General features: G+C 43.6%; 2 protein-coding genes across 5 annotated transcripts; one reads left to right on the top strand and one right to left on the bottom strand.

Annotated features, from left to right (window-relative positions):
* Nucleotides 1-6,021: 6,021 nt before the first annotated feature.
* tmem178ba (transmembrane protein 178Ba) lies at nucleotides 6,022-9,778 on the top strand. Its single transcript, XM_062547331.1, has 4 exons — nucleotides 6,022-6,610; nucleotides 7,645-7,761; nucleotides 8,237-8,374; nucleotides 9,005-9,778. Exons 1-4 carry the CDS (start codon nucleotides 6,229-6,231, stop codon nucleotides 9,259-9,261), a joined length of 894 nt encoding a protein of 297 aa, XP_062403315.1. The 5' UTR covers nucleotides 6,022-6,228; the 3' UTR covers nucleotides 9,262-9,778.
* Nucleotides 9,779-9,920: 142 nt separating this feature from the next.
* Nucleotides 9,921-22,868, bottom strand: cnot4a (CCR4-NOT transcription complex, subunit 4a). 4 transcript variants are annotated; one of them, XM_062546800.1, is made up of 13 exons: nucleotides 22,604-22,868; nucleotides 20,738-20,947; nucleotides 19,440-19,637; nucleotides 18,611-18,697; nucleotides 17,441-17,542; nucleotides 16,780-16,905; nucleotides 16,406-16,530; nucleotides 15,816-16,028; nucleotides 15,608-15,668; nucleotides 15,200-15,497; nucleotides 14,271-14,744; nucleotides 13,566-13,805; nucleotides 9,921-11,891 (listed from the first exon to the last, which is right to left on the bottom strand). In XM_062546800.1, exons 2-13 carry the CDS (start codon nucleotides 20,909-20,911, stop codon nucleotides 11,533-11,535), a joined length of 2,457 nt encoding a protein of 818 aa, XP_062402784.1. In that variant the 5' UTR covers nucleotides 20,912-20,947; nucleotides 22,604-22,868; the 3' UTR covers nucleotides 9,921-11,532. The 4 variants fall into 4 exon arrangements, with proteins under 4 accessions (XP_062402784.1, XP_062402783.1, XP_062402782.1 ...); XM_062546799.1 differs by having other exon boundaries at nucleotides 13,554-13,805; nucleotides 22,454-22,868; XM_062546798.1 differs by having other exon boundaries at nucleotides 13,554-13,805; nucleotides 22,374-22,868.
* Nucleotides 22,869-23,160: the final 292 nt, after the last annotated feature.

The following is a 23,160-nucleotide window of genomic DNA, read 5'->3' on the forward strand; positions in this document are numbered from 1 at the left end:
CTCGGCTCCCCCGCCGCTGGCTATCGATTGCCTATCGGCCGGCTAGATCCTGTACATGCTCTCTGCTTTTTACAGACTTCCTGGAAGTCCTTGGCTCTTACCTGTCAACAGCACACAAACAACAGCTCCTCCTGTGATTGAGCTGATCTCTGGACTACAGAGGACCATCAACGGCACATTAACAGAGACGCGTTGAAATATTACAGCCCACTCTCCATCTTCACTAATGACTGAGGCCATTTGCTTAAAGGCAAAAAAAGTAAAGGGGCCGGGTTTTTTTTTACATGGATAGTCTGCCACCACTGCACACAGAGTGGAGCCACCCTGGGCTCTTTGCAAGAGGCAGGACTGACTGCACCAGTGCAGAACCAATTTCTGACATTTTGTCATGCCGCTGCGCTGTGCTGTCCCGTCCTGGGAGACGATCCAGGGCTGACAAATGAAGCGAGAGAGAAAGGGAGAGAGAAAGAGGGAGAGAGAGAGAGAGAGGATCTGCAGGCGGAGAGGCAGGCAGGCAAGCAGGCAGCTCACTCCCCCTCCGAGCACACAGCACTTCTCTGCTGCTCCTCTCCTGCCTGCCTGTGCTGGGCTGGGCTGGGCTGGACTGCCTCCACTAGAAGCTGCCTCTCTCTCTCTCTCTCTCTCTCTCTCACACACACACACACACACACACACACACACACACACACACACACACACACACACACACACACACACACACACACACACACACACACACACACACGCACACACACAATCCATGTTTGTGTTTCTTTAATGCATTATTTCCCCCTCTTCTCCTTTCCTTTTCCACCTCCTTCTTCTCTCTCTCTCTCTGTCCCTCTGTCTCTCTCTCTCTTTCCCTCCCTCAAGAGCAGTCAAGGACAGGCAGGTCAGAAGGCTCTGCAGCTCCCCTCAGGCTCCTGCAGTCCTCCATGAAATACAGAATTCAGCAGTTTAGCCAGCACCGCCCGACGGAGGGAGAAACAGAGAGAGAGAGAGAGAGAGAGAGAGAGAGAACTACAGCTCTGCGGCTACTGCTCTCTCAGTGTAGCCTGAGGCATGACATGTATTGTTAAATATACAATTACAAATATATTCATAATTATAATGAATTATAATGATATTATTGTTGTAATCATTTTAATAATAACAGAATGTTGTTGTTGTTGTTGTTATTATTATTGTAGCTGGTATTGTTGTAGTACAATTCTCATTGTTCTCATTTTTTTAATTTTTTTTTTTAAAGATTCTCTGTGTACAAACAACACATGTTTATATGTTTACACACTGATACAGAGAAAGACCATATGTCTCTCTCTCTCTCCATCCCTCCTGCTCTCTCTCTCTCTCTCTCTCTCTCTCTCTCTCTCAGCCTCTCTCTGCCTCCATGGTGCTGACTCACTGTCACTGGCCCAGAATGTGCTGTCTGCCTGCATTACTCACATGCTCACCTTCCTCTGATAGTGCTTCCTCAGCACCTGGGCTGCTGAGCCGGGGGGTGGGGTGTGTGTGTGTGTGTGTGTGTGTGTGTGTGTGTGTGTGTGTGGAGGGGGGGTCGGTTCAGGGCTCCTGGGCCCTCCTCGATGCTCCTCGCATACGGACGGACGGGGACCAGAGGGACACAGGAGTCCGGATCTCTGGAGGAGCAGCGACGGCAGTTGATCAGAACTGTCAAAGCACCAACGACGTGGACAACAAACCACAAGCTTCATGCTCTCTCAGTGAGAGTCGTACTGAGGAGAGGACAACAGAAGAATGTACACAACAGAGAGGCTAACAAAGAGTGTGGAAGGTAGTGTTTGTTTGTTTGTTTGTATATGTGAGGATAAAGCTGCACTGACGTAGCCTTGTCTGATGGAGTAGTAGACGTTTTCTTCTGGAGGGGGCTTAAGGGGGAGGGTGATGACAGTGTTTGAAATGGCTACCACAGGACGTCTACTAAAGCAGATGATGATGTATCATACAGAAAGGTGCACTACCTGCAGGTCATTTCCTGGTGCAGTGGTTCTGTTGCAAGTTGTGGTGCTGCCATCTTGTGGCATAAACTCTAAACACATCAAGTACTATGCACAAGCTCATTTCCTTTCAAATCATTCCACTATTTACCTTCCACCTCTAAAATCATCACACTGATCATTTTTGACAGCAGAATTTTAAAAATATATATTTTGATGATGGAAAAGTAAAGATGTGGTCTTGAGGTGTGTTGGGGAATAGAATAGTCAATGTAGTATTAAAATGATATAAACACATATCCCTATACTGTCCTTTCTTTTTCAAACTATTTAATATATCTTGATTTCATTGTTACTTTTAAGAGACTCAACCAATGATACTGTTGTCTGGATCTCCACTTCAAGAGTGAACTAATAGCCGGTAGTTGACACACTGGCTGGGTCGCTACTCTAATAAGTGTTGTTTTTACCCATCTGAATATTTAGCCATCGCAAACACAGGGACACAGATAACCGCAAGGGACTGAAGACTTTCCGGGCTGCTAAAAAAAACCCCGAAAGAATAAAAGAACGATAGAAAATAATATTTGGACCCCTGAACAGTTTATTATGTTCTATGGGGGCCCCCAGTCACTGCAGGGCCTTTGGGATTATGCTAGCTTTCCTCCACTTTACTTTGCCCTTGCACAGCATTATTATCAGACTGGCATGTCTCTCTGGTTGAAGTTGGCTGACCTCTACTGGTCATGCAGCATAGTGCACAGTATTACCGAATGTTATCTCAGAGTATCAGTTACAAATTTTACATGTGACAGATTGCTTTCCCTGGAGACCAAAACTATCTTTGTGATTTGATCAAATGCATATCATTGTTTGGCCTAAGTATATATATATATATAAAAAAGTGGACTATGAAGATAGATTTGATTTTCTGTGTTCTGGGTTTTGTCAGATAAATGTGTGGTGATTCATTCAAGTACAGCTTGGAACCTCACAATTGAGAGGATGTGGTTATTGTTGTATGTTTAAAAACTATAAAGTCATCATCCAAAAGCCCAACAAAATCTGGAGCATGTCGAAATTAATGATGGAGGAGACAAAGTTGGCTGGAACAGTGACCAGAAATGAATTGTCCCCTGTAGGTTTAAACATCCTGCAAACTCATCCTATTCAAATCCCATAGGGCAAACTGCTTGGTAAAATACATATTGTACCTGTATCGTGTAAGTGTAGACAGAAAGATTAGATGAAAAGAATGTGAAGATTTCAGAAGATACAATGCAGTCATTGACAAAAGACCACCCTTAGACATTATTCCTCTGCATGCAGTTATTGTACCAGAAATAATACTGATACTGATACTGTAACTTAAGTTACATTTTGCAGTGTTCGCCTTTTCTAAAAGTAAACACTCATGAAAAAAGGATAAAAAGGTGCATCTCAAAGAGCCCACAGTGTAACCGGTGAGGCCATCATACAGTTTCCATTACGGCTTAGTTATCCCACTAAAGGCTTCCAAAAGATAGAGGTACTGTAGAGGGTATCTCGACACATGAATGGGTGTCCATCTGACCCTTCCCTAGCCATTCATTCTAATAGGGCCATGCTTATAAATGTGGTGCATGCACAGACATATGTATTTTCATATTCTCATATATCCTGTGCTCATTTTAAGTCAGATTGAAGGAAACATATTCTCTTTTACCGCATTATCACATTATAAATTGCTATTAACATTTTTATTTAATTGACATAAATCATTAACCAAAACTGAGGCCATTTTTTGTGCGTCTGCTTGGATCAGCAAAAGTAATAATTTGGAGATGAACTGACCTGACAGACAGATCACGAGTGAGTGGGTGTATGCTGGAGAGGCTATGGGTACTTGAACTCCAATCTGTTAAACAACAACGAAGACAACAACAGATCACCTTCCTGGACCAACGTGAACCTGGCCTTCAAACACACCAGGACCATGAAAAGGGTTGTTCATTCATATGGAGAGGTTTATCACTTGATCATGGTTAAAATCATGTATTTTTGAAAAGATATTAAAAGAAAATATTAGTCATTATTGAAGTATAACTGAGGTGGAATATGTGTACCATTTTTTCAGGCTGTATCCTGAAAAACATGCAAATATGTTCTCTCTCTGTGTTCAAGTTAGATCACATCTGGAAATATTCAAATTCTAGGCAAACAACCCATTTTCAGTGTGTGGAAATCCCTCCTCTGAAATGGTTCCTTATCTAGGAAAATAGCCAGTAAAATTGGACTCTTCTCCCTTCTGCTCTGTGAGAATTGAGTTTAGTACTCCCTAACCTCTCATTTCTGGGACATTATCCAAGACTAATCAGATGGACATGTCCATATGCATAAATAGAGTCAGGACATCCTTATTTCTCACAGTCATTCTCCCACTGTATTTGTCTTTCTAGTGAATAGTGAAATAGTCTGTGAAAAAAGAGTTTAACACAAAATGAACATCAAGTAATTTCACAAACCATAACGTTTAACTGTGCTGTGTACAGATTTAGGGATATCAGATAGCACCACTACGAAGCAAGACTGCTGCGGTTCATCCAACAATTTCCCTGAAGAATCTTATGCTCTTGACAAGAGGCAGGACACTTAAATTATCCTGTCACATCTCAATTTGAATGCAGGAGCACAGCCCAACTACACAAGCAAAAAGCTTTCCCTATAATGGAAGCTCATTTTGATAATGGTGCAGCGGCTCCGGGAACCACTTCATCACATTTCTCAAAAATAATGAGGTCTGGGTTAACTGAGCGTTAGGGTGACTCCACCAAGAAGGATTCATCCAGTTTACCATTACATATAGAAAGACAAGTCATCTCCATTTCACTGGAAAGACAAAAAAGCAAACAGTGCTGAGACTCCACAGATGACACTCAGAGATGCACTGGACCACAGATGACACTCAGGCACTTGACTGCATGATTGTCAAGTGCCTGGACGAAGCTAGCGGTGCCAGGCAAGGCTCAAAGGCACAGCAGAGTATTATGCATACTGTAACATCAATAAGGCCATGATATATGGTGGAAGGTCATGCCCTCAGAACTATCTGTTTTAGAGTGTCTACTGTGGCTTATTGGAAAGTGAAACTGAAGCCAATAATTGACCAATGATTTAGTGTTGTAAAATACGATGGCATCCATATTTCATATTCTTTTGATACAGTAATACAAAATCCTTTCACCAACTCACTGTCTTATGCAAATCATATTCTGGCGCCAGAAGATTTTTGGCTAAATCTCCAAAATAATGCCCTTCATCCTTTAAACTATACATACTGGCAGCTGTTTGAACCAGGCCATTTCCACAAGAAACACATACTGTAGACTATATTAATATGGTTCAAATCCTCTAGTAAATTATTGCTATGTTGTCTGGCAAATGTTACTAAATAATTCACTTTTACTGAGCCTACCCTTTTCTACCACTCAAGATATTTAAGTTGCAGTTAACATTAGGCTATTGCTATGCATGTTATTGGAAGTCGTGTCATTAATCATGGTATAGTAAGTAGTTAGGTCTAGGCTACTATAAACACTTCCAGACTTTTGGAGGGCAGTGTTCTCTAATATTTTGTTTGTTTGTTTGTTTGTTTGTTTGTTTTGAATAGCCTAGTTACCTTGAATTTCCCCGTGGGGATCAATAAAATATCTATCTATCTATCTATCTATCTATCTAAAATGTAATGTTATCAAGGATATGTTTAGGCAATCGCTACTTGAAAACACACAGTTCATTGAGGGTTTTCATCATCATTTTGTTATAGTTCAGATTTAGAAAACGCATAGTTTATAATTCAAATAAGGATGCCCTTTTGTTTTTTTCTTTATTTCCCCCCATCAGAAGTCCTTCATCTATAAAGAAGTGATGAACCATGGGACTGCATGTGCCAAGTAGCCTATTAGGCTACACAGTAGCGAAAAGTCTTAGAATTTTGGTACATCTTCAAGAGAGAACAAGGGCTCGTTGTGGAATGTGAATGAGACAAACATCTTTCCGCTTGTCGGGCACCCGCACAGCCAGCTGCTCCCTCTAGCATGCGCACGAACATACGGCCATTCCTACTCTAAGTAATTATTGGAGCGAATTAGCCCTTGTCATCATCGCAAAGTTGAATGAAAATCTCTTTTTTTTTCAAGCGAGGAGTGAATCTACAGAGAGATTCTATGCGGTGCTTGGAAGAGGAGCTGTACACGGTTTTGAGGTGCTGATGCGGCCCTGAGAAGAAACGATGGCGACGGGGAGGTGGCTGCTCTACACTGGGCTCTGTCTCTCACTGGTCGCCTTGTTTATGCTGACAGTGGCTGTCAGTTCCAACCATTGGTACGAAACCGATGCGAGGAGATATAAGGAGCGCTGTCGAACTTTCACAGGTCGCAGGAATGACCCGGGGTTCATTTCGATTCCGAACCCTATCCTCCCGCTGCGCGCCAGTCGAGGCAGGCTCGACCGCCTTCAAGACAGACCAGCCCTAGTTCGAAACCGGCGCCAGGTATTTGCTATGAGCGCAGCGGATGAATGCGGGCGGCGCTATAATTCTACCAACATGGGTCTCTGGAGCAAATGTTACCGACTCGGATTTGACCAAGACATCGAGGTCCTCATCCAGAGAGGTATGAAGAGCGGCTTGTTCATATCGCATCGTGTGACAAAATTAACATGGCTATTTGTCATGTCGTGATCTGTAAGACGTAGCCTACCCACATATGAAACGTCCATTTAATGTGAACACAGTGTGTTGCACCAATGCAGTGCTGTGGTGTCATATATGTGAGTTACGCCATATGTTGTCCAGCAGAATGACATATGGATGAATAACAACCAGGGATGTCTGTCCCATACTAGACGCTCGTAACTGTCTGAAGAAACTGTATCTGTATTGGGTCTTATTCTGCAAAAAGATAGGCTATGGGAATACACTATGCTATTCATCAACGTGTTTGAGAGTCACCGTATAAGATAACATCCGCTGTCAGTAAGGAAGTCGTTTAGATCTGTTATCTTTGACGACAATATCAACCACGTTTCCAGGGTTGACCAAAATAACATGAATAAGAGATGGACCCAAATCATCCCCTAACCAATGCAGGAACTAAGAAACAACAACATGTTATTTATAAAGATCAGACCATTGTTTCATTCTATACCTTGCCTATATGGCCAGAAATTATACCATTTTGCTTAAGCTGGCTCCTTCCTTTGCAGAATGCCATGGGCACTTATTCAGACCATATGATTGGTGATTATTCCGAGAGAGCAGATGAGTGTGTGTTCCGGTTTCTCGCTGATCCTCCTGTATTTACTACTGTGAGAGGGGCCAGCTTGGCACTCTCCGTCTGGCCTGACTCTCGGAGTTCTGGTGCTGGAACAGGGAAGAGAGCTGTTAATAAACTGTCAGACTCGGCCATCTGCCCCATGTTCTTCACTAGCTGCTACACCCTTTAGCTCCTCCTATGAGAGTGGGACAGACAGAAAGAGAGAGAGAGGGAGAGAAAGTGGTGAAATGATATCATATTACTCAACATATCAGGCCCATGATCATACAAGTTAGAGAGAGAGAATATACACACAGAGCTCAAATGTTGTAACAATGTGGCCCAGGATGGGATATTATGTAATCTTTTTTTTGGCCTCTTTTGGTGTTTAGGATCCATTCAGCGGTGCTCCTTTATCAGGTACTACTACTCTTCCTCAACCTCCTCACGGAAGGACCTGTCCTACAACATCACCAAGATTATACAGCAAGACGACTGGCATGCTTTGCGTAAGTGACAAAGGATTTCAATCCTCCAGCTTTGTAGGAGAATGTGTCCATTCACAGTAGGCCTAATCAATGGGATAACCATACATTTTGATTGTGGACCCATTTTATGGCCTATAGGCTATATTCTGAGATAATTTATGGGGTATGAATTATTGAAATGAATTCCTTGAAAAGTTTATTGGACTGCTTGGAATACATATGAAATATTCAAATGACTGTTCAGTGATGCCAGTAAGGTATTAGATTTGTTAAAACACTACTTGGTGTGGTTAAAAAAATGTGTGAGCAAACCACATAATTCCATTATAACCTAGAATACATGTAGATTCTAGTAGTTTAGCAGTTGTCTATTTAGAGTAGCCTACTCCGTTTTAAATGGTAAGTGATTGTAACAGAGTCTTTCTTGATCAAACGCATCCCACCAAAGTTGCAATTGCAGAATTAGTCAAACAAATGCCTTCTTACTTGTCTGCAGACCTGCGGCGTATGACTGCTGGCTTCATGGGCATGGCCCTGTCCATCATCCTCTTCGGCTGGACCATCGGTGTACTGGGCTGCTGCTGGGACCAGGGCCTCATGCACTATGTGGCCGGTTTGCTCTTCCTCATGGGAGGTAATGTGTACTCTATATTATCTTCCTCTGGGGATTCTGTCACATACACCAGTGATGGCCAGGCAGAAAGAGAGAGAGAGTGAAACTATTCTGCTGCGATTGTCAGATAGTATAGGGAAGATTAAACATACTGATACATTGTTAGTACTACTTTATAAATATGATATATCATCATTATAAATGTAAGATTTTTCTTAGATAATATTAAAAGGTTTACCATGCCAGTTTCCTTTAGAGTTTAAGTGAATATGGTATTCTTACGCACAATGCCACCAATCATTCAAAAGATTGCTACAGAGCACTCCTCAGTTTTAAATAACCCTCTGCCTGAACATTTTTCATGAAGAAACCATATGCAGCCATTTAAAGCCTTCCATTAAACTTAAGCAGTGAGTCATATCGATATGTTAATTTTACTGCTTCACTGCCCTTCAGAATAATTGTGATATATTAGTCAGGCATGAGCCACAAAGCTGAGCCCTCGCCATTCACAGATTTGTCATATCAGATGGCAGAGTGTTATTCTTAATATCTACTACTCAATATAGTATTTTCAGTTGACTGAACTGTTCACCTTCTGAACCAGTAATCAAGTGGTAACCTCCTTCAATTTCTCCGTCTACACCTAAGGTACATTCTGCATCATCTCTCTGTGCACCTGTGTCGCTGGCATCAACTTTGAGCTCTCGCGCTACCCCCGTTACCTGTTCAGTCTCCCGGACGACATCGGCCACGGCTATGGCTGGTCCATGTTCTGTGCCTGGGGAGGCCTGGGCCTCACGCTGATCGCCGGCTTCTTCTGCACCCTGGCCCCCTCCATCCAGCCCCCGCCGCCGCCCCGCACCCACTACCCGAAGCCTCGGCCGGAGAACGGCACGCTCTGCTGAGAGGCTGTGTAAGGACAGACGAGGAGAAATTTTGTGTCTCGCCATTCGAGAGAGGTTTGTTTGGACCTTGTGCAGACAGCCAGACGCGAGCTCTTGATGAGGAAGAATGAAGACTGAAATGGGGTCAAACTTGATTAATTCATCCTTGTGACTGATGTGCACAAAAAAAAAAACAATTTCACCTGGACGGCCCTAGGGGGCGCTCCAGCCCTGTTTGTGAGGGACAAACTGCTCTGAGTATAACATAGTCAGAACTTCAGATATGATCTTTGCACGTACACAGTGGAAGTACTGTACTATAAGTGTTTTCTCTTTCAGTGTGTCGTACCTCCTGTTTGCCTACATGTGTGTGACCGAAAAAAAAAAGAAAACTGGAGAAAACAGCTGTCTCAAGTCTGCCAGAAGTTCATGTATAACTGACAAAAGATATGGAGACTGTCAAATCAGTCATAATTGAGCATTCTCATCCAGCCATTACCACAACACACATGCATACCATCATTCGATAATAAAATTTGTTATAGAAAAAAAAATAAAACATTTGTTGGAAATCTATTTGTGTTAGAAATGGACCCTGGTCAACCAAGAGTGGACTGACGGGTTGAAGACCAAAGGTGTGTGATTGAAGACCAAAACAAAAGGAACAGACATCAGAGTCATCAGAGTTCTTTGTTTTATTTAATATTCTGTTTCTTTTCACGACCTTCAGAAAAGGGGTCAGTTCTTTTAAGCTCTTTGTTTTTTTGTGTTAGATGTGTTTCTCTCAGCAGCACGTTCAAACTCAAGGTTGCACAGGCCTCCCCAGCCTCATGAATTGTTCTGGTGAACACTGATTAGTCCGGCCCGCCTTGATAAGGATAGAGACTGTTAAAAAGAAAAAAAAACGGCTGAGAAGGAGAGGAAGTGATTCAGGGCTCCCGAGAGCGGCCATTTTTGTTGTGGTCTTGCATCGGTCTTTCAATACACACTCACTATCTTAAGCGTTTACTCGCATCTTTTTTTTCCTTTCTTCCTTTTCAATGTCAAAGTCATATAACTACGCATCACTCGGCATCCACACTTGTTCTTTTGCTCTACTGACACACTCTTTAAGGCCTTGCAGTGCTGTTCTGTGCCAAATCTAACAGACGCATTCAACACATGCAGCCATGTCCTCAACTCCCAACTCAATGGCTCTACAGTTATTAAAGCAGCTTTTTTTTTGTTTTCTTTCTGAATTGCTTGAGGGGCAGCAATTACATGTGCCACATGGTGGCACTCTCAGCCTCCGAACCCAACCAAGGTCACGAACCCGCCTACCCCGCCTCGACTCTGGATGGAGAAGCCCCCCCCTCTCCCTCCGCCTATGTCCCGGCAGCGCGCCTCCCTCTGATACAGAGGTCTGGCTTTGCGTCAGCCCTTAGTTAGGCGGACGAGCCTGTGGGCTAACCGCGGCGGGACGCCGTGACCTTCGTTTTGGTTCGTGTGACTTTCCGTGACCTTGCCCCGGGGGTCATTCGCGGCTCTCTCTTAACCGGTGGCGCTCCCGACGACGTGGGCCACGAGCACCACTAGTGCATAGCCTGGATCTGCACGTCCTCGCCGCTCTGCCTTCCTCGAGCGTAATCTCTGATTGCTTGAATGCACACACTGGAGTAGTGTGGGGGGGGACTGGCACTGGCCACAGCAGGTGGGCTAGATTCACAGTAAGAATACGAGCGGTCAGGTCAGGCTATAGGACGGGGGCTTATTCCCTCCTCCTCCTGACCCTTTTGCTCTTCTGTGGGGCTATACCTTTCGCGATACCTCAAGAAGTCATCTGTGCACACTAGTATGTTATTAACTCGTTACTTGCTTAGTTAACAAACTTAAAGAGGTACGACGATGATGGTCAGACCCCCCTACTCCTGCCTCACCCCCATGAGCTAACCCTGAGGTGAGTGCTGCAATAAATAAATGTGGTTACTCGACTACGGTTGGATGTTTTTTTTGGGGCCACTGGCATACTGGTGACGTGTGAGCCACGAAACAAAACCCACTGAACAAACAAAACAGAAAAGCAAACCAAAAAAAATTAGTCCCCAACAAATAGGCCGTCAGAGGGAGGCTAATTGGAGATGAATGAAGGATGGTGGATGAGGGAGAACAAATCATCAGATAATCATCTTGTTAATCAGTGTTACAAGTTTGGCCTTGAGTTCTCATGGTTGAATATGTGTGTTTTTGTTTGTGTGAGTGTGTGTGCGTGTATGTGTGTGTGTGTGTGTGTGAGTGGGAGTGATGGGTGTGTCCCTAGTGGCGATCCATGGCGGCGCTCTGTAGCAGGTCTGCGGTGGCTGTCTGGGCGGGGGGTCTGAAGGCGGTCTGGAAGCCGGGGGGAGGCGAGTGGAAGTGGCTGGGCGTGGCGCTGGAGACCGGGGGCAGGTAGGGCGCCCAGCCGGCTCTGTGCAGGGAGGAGAGGTGCGCGTCCAGCAGCCCGCCGTGGTGCTGTGGGGGCTGCTGCTGCTGGGGCTGCTGCTGCTGTTGCTGTGGGGGGCCCGCTGTGCTGCTCGGGGCCTCCATCTCCGTCAGCGCCTGCAGGGACTTCAGCCAGTGTGGCGGATTGTCGTCCTGGAGACAGTCCAGACTGTTGCCTGCGGTGGCGGGGATACCTGGAGGGGGGTAAAGAGACAGCCAGGGGTAAGGGTCCAGTCTCTCTGGCCAAGCTATACTACTGGCCTAGGGCTCTTCTGACACAGGTGCTTTATAGAAATTACACAAGGACTGCATTTGTAAAAAAAAGAAACTTTTTTAACATCATAATATATACATTTAGTATCAAATAAATACATTTGTATATTATAATATATACATCTAATATTTTAAGACCCTTGTTTAGCTATCTGGGCAAAAATACCTGCATGTCAACACTGATGTTAATTCTGTTAAGATTAAAAATGTTCCAATATTCAGCAGAATATTCACACCTCACTTCAAAACTTCACCGCAAAAGTTTACATCCATTATCTACAATCATCATCCAAGATATGAGCTATTATAATATCTCGTGACTGAGTGAGAGTCAAGTGTGTGAGAGAACTCAACCTAATACTAGCTAACCTCGACAAACCAGTGGTAACTACTAACGTGTGTCCTGCTGCATTGAGAACACTTCCCCCCCGTGGAAGAGTAGCTACTTTGCCATCTGAGAATGCATCGGAGCCTTTAGAACTCGACAAGGACAAAGCACAGAAACTGGATAATCAAGCTAGTTCAGTGGCCTCTGGCTCACTGTGCAGAAGCGTGTCCAACAACGGAAGAAGTGATCAAAACCATGGCACAGATCCTGACTGGTGTATAGTTACAGTGGTAGTAGCATAGTGCCTGGAAGCAGTGTAGCGACTATCTTCAGCCTTGTCATTGCCAGAGGAGATGGCTCATCTCATCTGGTTGGTTTTGTACAGAGCAATGGACTGCTGCTTCATGGTACAGACGACAGAGGGTTAATTCCTTCCCTACTCTTGAACACACGTGCATGTTGCCCTTTAATTTTTGTCTCTATGGCCTGTGGACAACATTAAAGGGGCTAGATGTAGAATTCTAGTTTTGGGTTTTGCTTATTTTATTTATTTGTTTGGCTGATGCCAATTCAGAGTTAAAGGCGCTCTAAGCTCTGGGTAACATCAATTCTGTTGACGTTCAAACAAAAACAGAGAGCTAGCTCGCTACTCCCACCCCCTCCCTCCCATGCAATTGAAACTCATAAACGCGCATCTTGTTGGTGATTTGCTGGAACAGTTTGTTATGTGTTTATGGCCCAGGTTGGCACAGGTTGTTTTTGTTGCTGTTTTTGAAGCCTTGGATGTCCACAGAGACCACGTTTTTTTTTTGCAGTGTATTCAGGGCACAGACAGCTAGAGGATGGTGAGGTGATGTTTGCTTAAGTGACAAAAATGTTTTAGCCCAAAAAAACGTGTCACATCACTTAGAGCACCTTGAAGTGCCTTGCTCAAGGGCACAACAGTGGCAGTTGGGACGTGAACCCTCATTCCACTAACTAGCATTGTATTCTCTACTGCACCACTGAGGTACAAAGTGGTATTACAAGAGAGATGGCCTGTGTCTGGCTGGTTATCATGCTAACTATAGCGTATATCTCGGCAACAGACATAGCATAGGCATTTTGACATGAAATCAACAGTTATTTCTTCACATTCTGTCGCTACTTCTAAGTCATTATGGAATGTTTAACCCTTCAGCAGGTACTGGGCATGTTGAAAATGGAACCTTCTAAAGAATGTCTGGGTTCATTGAATTGCCGGAGCCATATATACCTGTGGACCGACCTGTGATGATGGCCGGGTCCATCCAGCTGGCCGTGGCGTCCCAGCTGAGGCTGTGCGAGACCCCTGCTGAGGGGCCGCCGGGCCCCCCGATGTGGTTTACGCTGGAGGAGGAGGAGGAGGAGGACGAAGAGGAGGTAGAGTTGGGGAGACCCCCGAAGTTGATGTTGATATTTGGTAGGAGTGCTCGCAACCCGTCCTGCCACTCTTTGACGTTGAGGCTCTCTATAGAGCCATTGTTGTCTGTTCACAGGAGAGAGAGATGACAAGGTGTGTCAAGGTGACAAACTACACATGGCTTGACTCGATGCTTGGGACATGCAGGTGCGTTCAGTGGTATTAGTTTCGCTGGAGAGTTCTCGTGACCCCTCTCAACACTTTCTTTGGTAACTACAATAAGGCCTTAAATTCATTCAGCATCGTTTTTTCAAAGTGAAATATCTATTGTTTCCATACTGCATGACCTGTACTTGATGATGTCATCATCTTTCTGAATAACTTAAACTAAAAGTCTATGATAATCTCCAAAGTATTTAAGAATGATAAGCATCTGATTACACTGGGTAATATCATAAAAACACACTAATTTGTATCACTTCTTATGTTGACATTTCAATTTTTCACAGCAAATCAGCATCAGCATTTTCTCAGCTACAAACAGCATGCGGTCCTGTGCTGTAAAGGATGAAGTTTTCCTGCTGCTCTCACCTGATATGGGGATGCCACCGAGGCCGGTACTGTGAGGGTGATGCTGCTCCTGCACTGGCAAATTCAAGTCCAAGAAGCTGCTGTGCACAGCTGTGTGGTTCAAGTGTGCCAGGTTATTGCGCGTGGACGCCCCCATCCACGGGTGGCGGGCAGTGGTCTGGACGGGCACGGGGCCCAGGTGGCCGTTGAGCGGGGCGTGCGGGTGCAGGTGGCCGAAGCGCTGCGCCAGGCTGGAGCGGTACAGGTGGGCGTGGGTGTGGTTGTGGAACGGGCCGGGGGAGAGCGCGGAGGAGGAGGAGGAGGAGTAGGGCAGCTCCTGCACGGACAGCTCCTTCTCGATGAGGTCGGCCAGGGCCTTGCGCGTGACGTCGAAGGGGTCGAAGCCCAGGTCGTCGTCCTGCTGCTGCTGCTTGGCCGAGGAGCCGAAGCCAAAGGCCGCCTGCCAGTCCGTTGACGAAGACACAGGAATGGTGTCTGTGGGAGGGGGAGCAGGGGAGCAGGACATTTTAACACAAAGATGACCAACTCTTCAGTTTCAATACCAAGTCTTTGGCAAAAAACAAGCTTTATTTTGTTTGTCACTCAGTCAGTCAGTCCAGGAGAGATGTGTGGGGGTACGTAATACATTAACTTTGTTTTGAGGAATACAACCTCAGTCAAAACAGGTATGCTAATAACGTCACAAAAAGTTGTGCTGATGGTTGGCTTATCAGTTAGTTGGTTAACTTTGCTGGCTAACTAGCCAGTTAGCTGGTTCATATCTGGCTATGACTGGTATAATAAAGGCGTTGTTCAGGAATAATTGGTGCTGCTGCGAGCGGTTTCACTGGTATGAATGGCTGCTGATTTAAAGATAATGTTGCAGCTCATCTCACAACACATCTCTGATGTGCACTGGTCTTACGGGTTGAGGGCCCACAGACACATACCTGAGGTGAAGATGCTCTGTGGTTCGGGGGTCATGGGCCAGTCTGACCCTCCCTGAGGGGAGCAGGGCCCAGAGGGCAGGCTGCTCGGGAGAGGGTTGGGGTGCCGGAAGTTGCTGTTGTCCGAGAAGAGCGAGCGCGACTCGGCGGCCGCCCCCTCGAACGGTGAGCGAGCCGTGAGGTCCGCCACGCTGATGGGAACCACTAGACTGGGCTTGGTGAGGCCGGGGGGAGGGGAGGGGGAGTCGCTGTTGGGGAGCTGATGAACCGAGGAGCGGTGAACGAGAGACGAGAGCATCGTCTGCAACAGACACATGACAAGGTTTAGATATTCACATTCAATTCACAATATTTTCATTTCCAATATTTTCAACCAAACAGAACAGAAAAATAAAAAAATGCAGGTGTTACCTGTGGTATAGTCTCTCCATTCTCTGTGATACTGTTTGATTCTGGAGGTTTATCAATAGAACTACAATAGGAATGAAAAAAACACATTTTAGTTTCAAAAATAAAAAACATAAATAAATGAACGTTAACATTACAGGGCACAGCAGGGTCAAAGATGACCCAACACTTCAATTTGAAAAGGGGTGCATGGGGGTCATCCCAACTGTACCTGGAGGGGTCTAATGCTGAGGGGAAAGGCGACATGTCGGCACCCTGATCTGGACATAGCTCCTCAGAATCTGGCCCGTCTGGGGTCATGTGATCCGAGTCTGAGCCACAGTCTAAGACGGGAGGCGTTTTACGGTGCTCTGTGGGTAGACCATTGACTGCCTTGCCACAGCCTTGTAGCACGGGCCAGCCATCTTTGTTGGTGCTGCCAGGTCTGCAGTTCAAAGGAAGAGTAATGTCAGAAACAGCTGAGAGCAGGTCGCAGTGAGCCGCTTGCATTCCCGATGCACACAGGAGAGGTGTTAAATTCCTAGTTCTGTAGGTAGGGGAATTCCCACAGAGGCTGATCAAATAGCATGCCTGTTTAACAACAACCGATATGGGATACAACAGCAAGGCACAATTGGAAGAGGCGGTCACAAAGATGACTGTGACCACTAAAGCAGACTACTAACACAGTTATATCCAAGGTAAACACAAACCAGTCAACCTCAACATCCCTCGTGAAGACTGAAGAGTGCACAAATTCTAGCAAATGAAAGAGACACAAGGGCACAACTGAAAGACAGGATATTATTCTGTGGAAGTAACCTTTGGGAGGTGCTGGATTTTCCTTTCGACTTTTCATTGCCACATGTTGAAGGTTGTAGGAAAGTGGGATTTGATTTGTATAGATCTTGGAGTAGTTTTTGTTCATATTCTTGGTGTTTTCCCGCCTACAATCAAAAAGTAATGCACATATAAATCAAGTAAAAAAAATGAGTCACAGTGACTAAATGAAATACAATTTCATTCAAATTAATTCTATTAATAAGCAGCACGTCATCCTATTCTTTGTAGCAGGGTTCAGCATAAGCAATGGCCCGTTATGTTGGACAGTATTTCGCAGTACATGCTCAAGAGCAGTAGACCTGCCCAAAATACATGTAAGCAGCGGGAAAAGAGTGAATATGACTTTTGTTTACCTGCATCTCCTCTTTTGTAAAACTAGCTGCTTCATCTCCCAGTTCATGTAAATACATGCAGTCTGGCTTGGGACACTGCATACTTTTCAAAAAGTAACTGCAGTATTTTGTTGTACCTAAGGAAGCCTTCCAGACAAAAAGCACCAAATACATTATGCCACTAGCCTTGATTGTGACAGAACTTTTAAGACAAAACAAACATCACTACTTCAACAATGGTACTGCATACAGTACATCTTCTATTTTAACACAAATCGTACATAGAAAGGTACAGGGCTGATAGACAAGAAATGATCTGTGCCTGAAATGATCAAATACATTCAAAGACAATACAGAGAATAGCATTTCTTAACATCGTACATGGCCGAGCTCAAGCCTGAATTCAGGCACCACGCCTGAACTCTATCAGGCCTGAAGGTATGTTTAAAGCCTACCTTACATTGACAGACTTTGACAAGATTTGGGAAAGATTCTTGAAAGATTGTAGTCTTTTAACTAATGCCCCTCATTCAAGCTTTACTCAAAATACTACAATCTTTCAAGAACCTTTCCCAAATCTTGTCAATGTCCGTCAGTGTAAGGTAGGCTTAAGTCGTCAACAGCAGCAACAGCAGCAGCAACAACAGCAACAACAACAACAACAACACAGACATCCTCTCACCTTTAGAGTCCTACCATCCACAACGACATTGTTAACACACTGTATTGCTCTCAGGGCATCCTCTGAGCGGAGGTATGTGACATACGCACTTGCACTTGGACCCTGTGGATTACACATGGGGATAAACATACAGTACAGGTCACGGGTCTGGTCTATCGGCTAACTATGGCCACCTGATTATGGATCATGATTCACGCTCCATGTCACCCTAGTCGACTGTACAGTCAACAATCATCTCATGAAGATTGTAATGATGACGCAGAGTGTGCAAAGCGCTCATGATGATAAGAGGAGGCTACTTTAAAGAATATGCTTCATGGCGCATGCTTTATTTTCTTCACATTTGTTTCATGTACCACATTCCTCAAAATACCTTCCCGACTGTATACACACTATTGCATCATCATAACTAGCTTCATGAGATGGTCACCAAGTACAGTATGGTTCTTGAATAATATGAGTGAATGAAAAGCTACCAACAACATGCTCAACATCTATAGGAACTAACTTATGTTGGTTGAGAAAATTCCAAGAATGTCCAATGTTATCACAGCAAACGTTGGCTGCTTTGAAGAGCCCAAAATATAAAAAACATTTAGCTTTGTTTACACTTTTGTGTTTACTACATAACCCTGCATGTTGTTATTTAACTGTTTTGAGTGTGTCTATTTTTTGACTGGTGGTGTATGCAAACAAGCCACTGGTTTCACTATTTATAGGTATGTGTTTGAGTAGAATATACATTTTTGTTTTATTCTATGAATGACTGACGTGTCTCCCATTGGTGAAATTGGTGGAGTGTCTGTGATGTGAAAGTGTTTCTGCAAGGCTGGAATTGGGAAAATTTGTCTTCATGACAGTTGCAAGAATAAAGTCATTTCTGTCATTTTTTTTATTGAAATTTGGGAGAAATGTCATCAGCAATTTGAAGAAAAGAGTTTCATTATACTCAAACACTTTAATACAAATACCCCCAGAGTTGTTAGCCCTGTAGAGTATTTTTACTGATTTATACTGATACTGAAATGATAACATGAAATAGAGGGCCTTACATTATTTAATTATAGCCACTATGCCACATATTATAAACCATATAGTCACTCATTAGTAGTAAGATACTGTCATACTTTCTACTTTAATTGTCAATGAGTAAGGAGGTATTTTTCTTACCTGTGAACCTGCATACGATGTGCTGTTATTGATGACTACTTTATGGATTTTGCCAAACTTGCCAAAGTACTCTGGTCTTTTCAGAACCTGTATTTGTACATAGAAAATGAAATTACACAAATGTAGAGTAACTTTTCACTTTTAATCTTTTCACAAAATTCCCTTGGATAAAAGAATCTCCATCAAATAAAATATCTCTGGTAAATCACTTACACATATCACTTTTAAGGTAGAACTATTTTATATGCTACAGTATCATGACAAGCCATGTATTACTGTATATAAGCAACAAGACTAAATGCTTGACTGAAGATAGTAACAACGACTTGACAACAAATAAACACCCATCTTCAGCTATTACTTAGCAGAATTTGCTGAGAAATTACCAAGATTTTGCCCATTATCTTCCTTTTAACGTTAAAACTTAATCTACTACTCTAATGCACTACAATGAGACAACCAAGAGCTTGATATCCAGAAAAAGATTGTGTTCATGTTTTACTAGCACCTCGACTCTAGACTGAATGCAGACCATGATGAAAACATAGCTGCTAATAAGGGCTGCATGACATTTGACAGATGCTTGCCACAGTCTCCATAACGGTGTTAATTGCTTTGGTTTAAGGCACTGTTTCCTTTAAGTAGCACAGGTTGCTTCTTTATAAAGTGTTGACAGAAAACTGTGATGTAGCAGAATATAGAAACAAATGACAGATTCCTATCAACATAACGGCTTATAAAAGGTAACGGTGGCCAGCCACTACCAAGGTGAGGAATGGATACCTACTGTATGAGCTCAACCATCTCTCTGTTTCTCTCTCTCACTCACCTCTGGGTCTGCGAGCCGTTGAGAGAGTCCAACCACGAACACAAGGTTCCGCTGGACCACGCGCACGCTGGCCAGGTGCTTGCGGTTCTCTGTGACTTTCTGCTTCTTTTCGTTCTGCTTCTGCTTCTTCTCGTTCTTTATCCTCTGGATCTCTTCCTGTGAAAGGGGCTTGTAAACAGCTGGGTCCTCTGGGTAGGGCTACAAAATAACAGGAGACAGGTCCACCATCGGAGTCATTATTTTAGTAGCATTTATTTCTTACTTCTCTGAATACTGGCAAAAAGTCAAGACCAAGCATACAGATCTTCATAAAACACTGGATTTATCAATGCACACACAAAATCTATGAAAACCATAATATGAACAAGTCAAGGGTTTGTTTGAATCAAAATGAAAACATATCCACCACCATCCATCCATCCATCCATCCATTCATACGCATTGCAACCAAATACTGAAACTACAGTAGCAACTTGAAAAACTGAAAACTAAAAACAGGTGGTAAAAAATGTCATTAGTATTAATGACATTTGTTTTACAGGCTGTGCAAAAGTACAATGTGCTGGGAACCTAATAATGTCCATGCAAACCAGCAGGAACAAATTCACATTACCGATAAGGACAATTTCAAGCACAACACAATCCTCTGCTTATATACTCTTATACCCAGTTTACTCTGATGAAGGCAGCAATGCTGAAACATGTATGCATGTTTTAAAATAGCTGCCATGAGAAATGGCAGATATTTTCTTTAAAACATGTTTCAACTCATGGTGTATATTTAGCCAAAACCTGGTTGTAACTGTGGTAATGATCCCAGATCATAATAATAATAAAAACATCCTGTTGTCATATTCTGTGAAATGGATTTTGTCCAGTACCAACACATACAAAGTAATCAAGTTAAGTGCACTCTCTCAGACATAAGGAAGCAAAGGATTTTTACAGGACATTCCACTTTGTTGAGAGTACGTATGTATAATCAACAACAAATCATTACCTTACTGGATAAAGAAAAATGTTTCTTATTTCCGGTTACATCTGGGTTTTTCCCACTAGCTGTCAGTGAAGGCATGCTGGAGCTTTTGGCCCTCTAAATGTACTTTTCAGAATACAAACAGGGGCCAATATCATATGTGGTAATGGGAAAGTTGTCTATCCTTTACTCATCTGAAACATCCCTGTGACTAATATTCCCACCTCTGCCTCACACCTTGTCACTGTACTAGACTTTACTCGACTTTCCATCTCATCTTGTTGTGGGCACTGCCTGAGTAAGCACCCTGCTCTGGCCTCACCTTTCTGCAGGCGGGACAGAGGCCGTTCTCATCTGTGCGGATGCGATGCCAGCAGAAGCGGCAGATCTGGTAGCCGCAGGTGCAGGGGAAAAAGTTGACGTCATCAATCTCCAAGGGCTCCATGCACAGTGGGCACTCCATGGGGTCCTCTTTGACGTCTGGGCTGCGAGACATCCTACAGCACAGTGATCACTGGTGGCTCTCAGTGGGCTAATGGATAAAAGAGGAGGGGGGATGGGGGAAGACCAAGCTTAAAAAAAACATAAAAATGACTAGTTAACTGCCTGACTAATACTTTGGCTACTTTTATCATGCTGGTAAATTTGACAAGCGCAGCAATGCTGTTTGGGTTATGGATACCTTTCTTAAGGGGCACAAATGACACTAGCTTGATGACTGCATCAAGAGGGCCTAGGTCTCCAGTATGTATATGCATGTCTACTATACTGTACGTAACCCTCGGTAAACCCTCTTCATCACTACTGAGCGGTCACTAACAACTAAACTATAGGCCTACAGACAGTAGTCTGTAGTGCTATGTATGTGTCATTTTGTGCACACTGCACAACATATGGATGCACTGTGCAGACATAGGATTAACCTGCATCATGGAGACATATACCCACAGCTCTTCCTTAAAGACAACCCTCGTATACTTTCCTATTATGTAGTCTGGCTATATGCAAAACATGACAACATCTGGAACGTCATCTCCCATAATTTTCTACTAATAATTGCATCTTCAAAATGGCAGTGTCCAGATGGTGTGGGCAGTTTTCACTATCTATCAGTTCACTTCATGATCATACTAATATGCTTACAAAGGCTTACGTTAATTTCATAAACGCGATGCATGTCAATTTCTACAAACCTAAACCATACCACCAAACCCTCTCGCTTCGCAATAACAGTAGCTGGTTAGGTTAGCAAGCTAAGTCACTTCAGCGGCGCGCTAGCTTACGCCACTGACAGCTCTCGATTTTGGTTCAACATACAGTCACGATAAGCATACTGTGTGTAATAATGCTATACAATAGAACAGATAATTTTAACTGAATAGCAAGGTAACATTATGCGATGCATATGTTCATAGTTGAGCGGGATCAAAGCATTATTCTCATATCAGGTAGCTAACGTTAGCTTGCACAGGTCAGCGACTGATCTAAAATTGGTGAAGCTCATGACGCGCAAACATGGACCTAGCTACCCTAGCTACTGTTAGCTAGCTGGGCGAGTCCGATTAGAGTAGATTCTCCAAATAAAATACCCACATTACAGTCAGTGATTTCCTTTATGCAGGGACATTGTTATCAAAATGTTTGACTGCCACGGTCGCAATCACTTGGTAATACAACAAATGTGTTAAAAGCCGGTCAAGAGCTTAGGCTAACGTTATGTTGGCTTGAATATCTGACGTATGGCAGCAGTGCTCACAAGACAACAAGAACGGGTTAGCTAGCTTGCTAACGTTACCCATGTAGCTGAGAAACCGAATTTACAACAAACCACTTATAAGTCATTTCGAATGCTTTCTAAATGGTCGTGCGCCGACCCCTGATTATGTAGACGCAAGCAACTAAGTATCTATCATATATAGGTCAAAGGGAATAAAGATAGCAGTTCCTTCAGCGCTCACAATTGTGCGGCCTATGCTGAAGCCTGGGACTCTCCCACTATCGTTAATCTGTTAACACGGGCGGATGGGCTTCAGTCAACCTTTAGCTGCTCCATGAAGTCAGATCTGTATGGAAAATGCACGGATATGGCATTTTGACGGATGCATCTGAACGTAGCTGTCGCTGTAGAACAAACAGTTGTTTATCTTCATGTCCATGTTGCCGAATCTGTAGTTTGCGTGATACTCACCCTGATTGCAAGGATTCCACTCCAAACAATATTCACACCAATTTAGGCGGAAATTGCTCAAGTGTCAGATATCGTTAGATGTGTGTACGGAACACAATGCAATTTCTCTTCGATTACTTAGTAGCCTACCTAGAAATTCTATAGTTGCAGATATGATAAAGATAGGGTTATACTAAATCTTTCTAAGTTAGGTAGCTTTCTGGCTAGGTTACTTCTTTTGGTAGCTAGTTGCTTCTTGCCACCATCTTACATTGAAATGAGGAGGGGGGAACTGGTACACACTTGCGATACACTGAGGTTGCGCAAACATTTCTCTTCGGCTAGTTCCTCGTGGTTTATGGGAACTGTAGTGTGCAGCTCATTTGTAGTCCTTCCTACATTAAGCTGACATGTCTTTATCACTTTTTCTGTTGTAGCCTAATGTTATGCCCAAATGATTCATGTGAAACTGAGTAAAATACATAAACTTAACTACTTGATAGCCTATTTCTACAACAGAAAAATTGTTTACATCTTAAAACTCACCAACAAGCCATTTATTTCCTGGAAATATCCCT

This window comes from Sardina pilchardus, chromosome 10 (assembly GCF_963854185.1).
Source record: "Sardina pilchardus chromosome 10, fSarPil1.1, whole genome shotgun sequence".
Classification (NCBI taxonomy): Eukaryota; Metazoa; Chordata; class Actinopteri; order Clupeiformes; family Clupeidae; genus Sardina; species Sardina pilchardus.

What these genes read in the sequence shown, in the direction of transcription:
- tmem178ba (XM_062547331.1), top strand. Translation starts at nt 6,229, where the DNA reads ATGGCGACGGGGAGGTGGCTGCTCTACACTGGGCTCTGTCTCTCACTG. An exon ending in CGAGGTCCTCATCCAGAGAG is followed by an intron (nt 6,611 to 7,644) that starts GTATGAAGAGCG and finishes TTTGGTGTTTAG; the next exon opens with GATCCATTCAGCGGTGCTCC. An exon ending in TTTGCTCTTCCTCATGGGAG is followed by an intron (nt 8,375 to 9,004) that starts GTAATGTGTACT and finishes TCTACACCTAAG; the next exon opens with GTACATTCTGCATCATCTCT.
- cnot4a (XM_062546799.1), bottom strand. Translation starts at nt 20,911, where the DNA reads ATGTCTCGCAGCCCAGACGTCAAAGAGGACCCCATGGAGTGCCCACTG. An exon ending in AAATCCAGCACCTCCCAAAG is followed by an intron (nt 16,029 to 16,405) that starts GTTACTTCCACA and finishes TTTGAACTGCAG; the next exon opens with ACCTGGCAGCACCAACAAAG. An exon ending in CGGTGGCATCCCCATATCAG is followed by an intron (nt 13,806 to 14,270) that starts GTGAGAGCAGCA and finishes TCCTGTGAACAG; the next exon opens with ACAACAATGGCTCTATAGAG.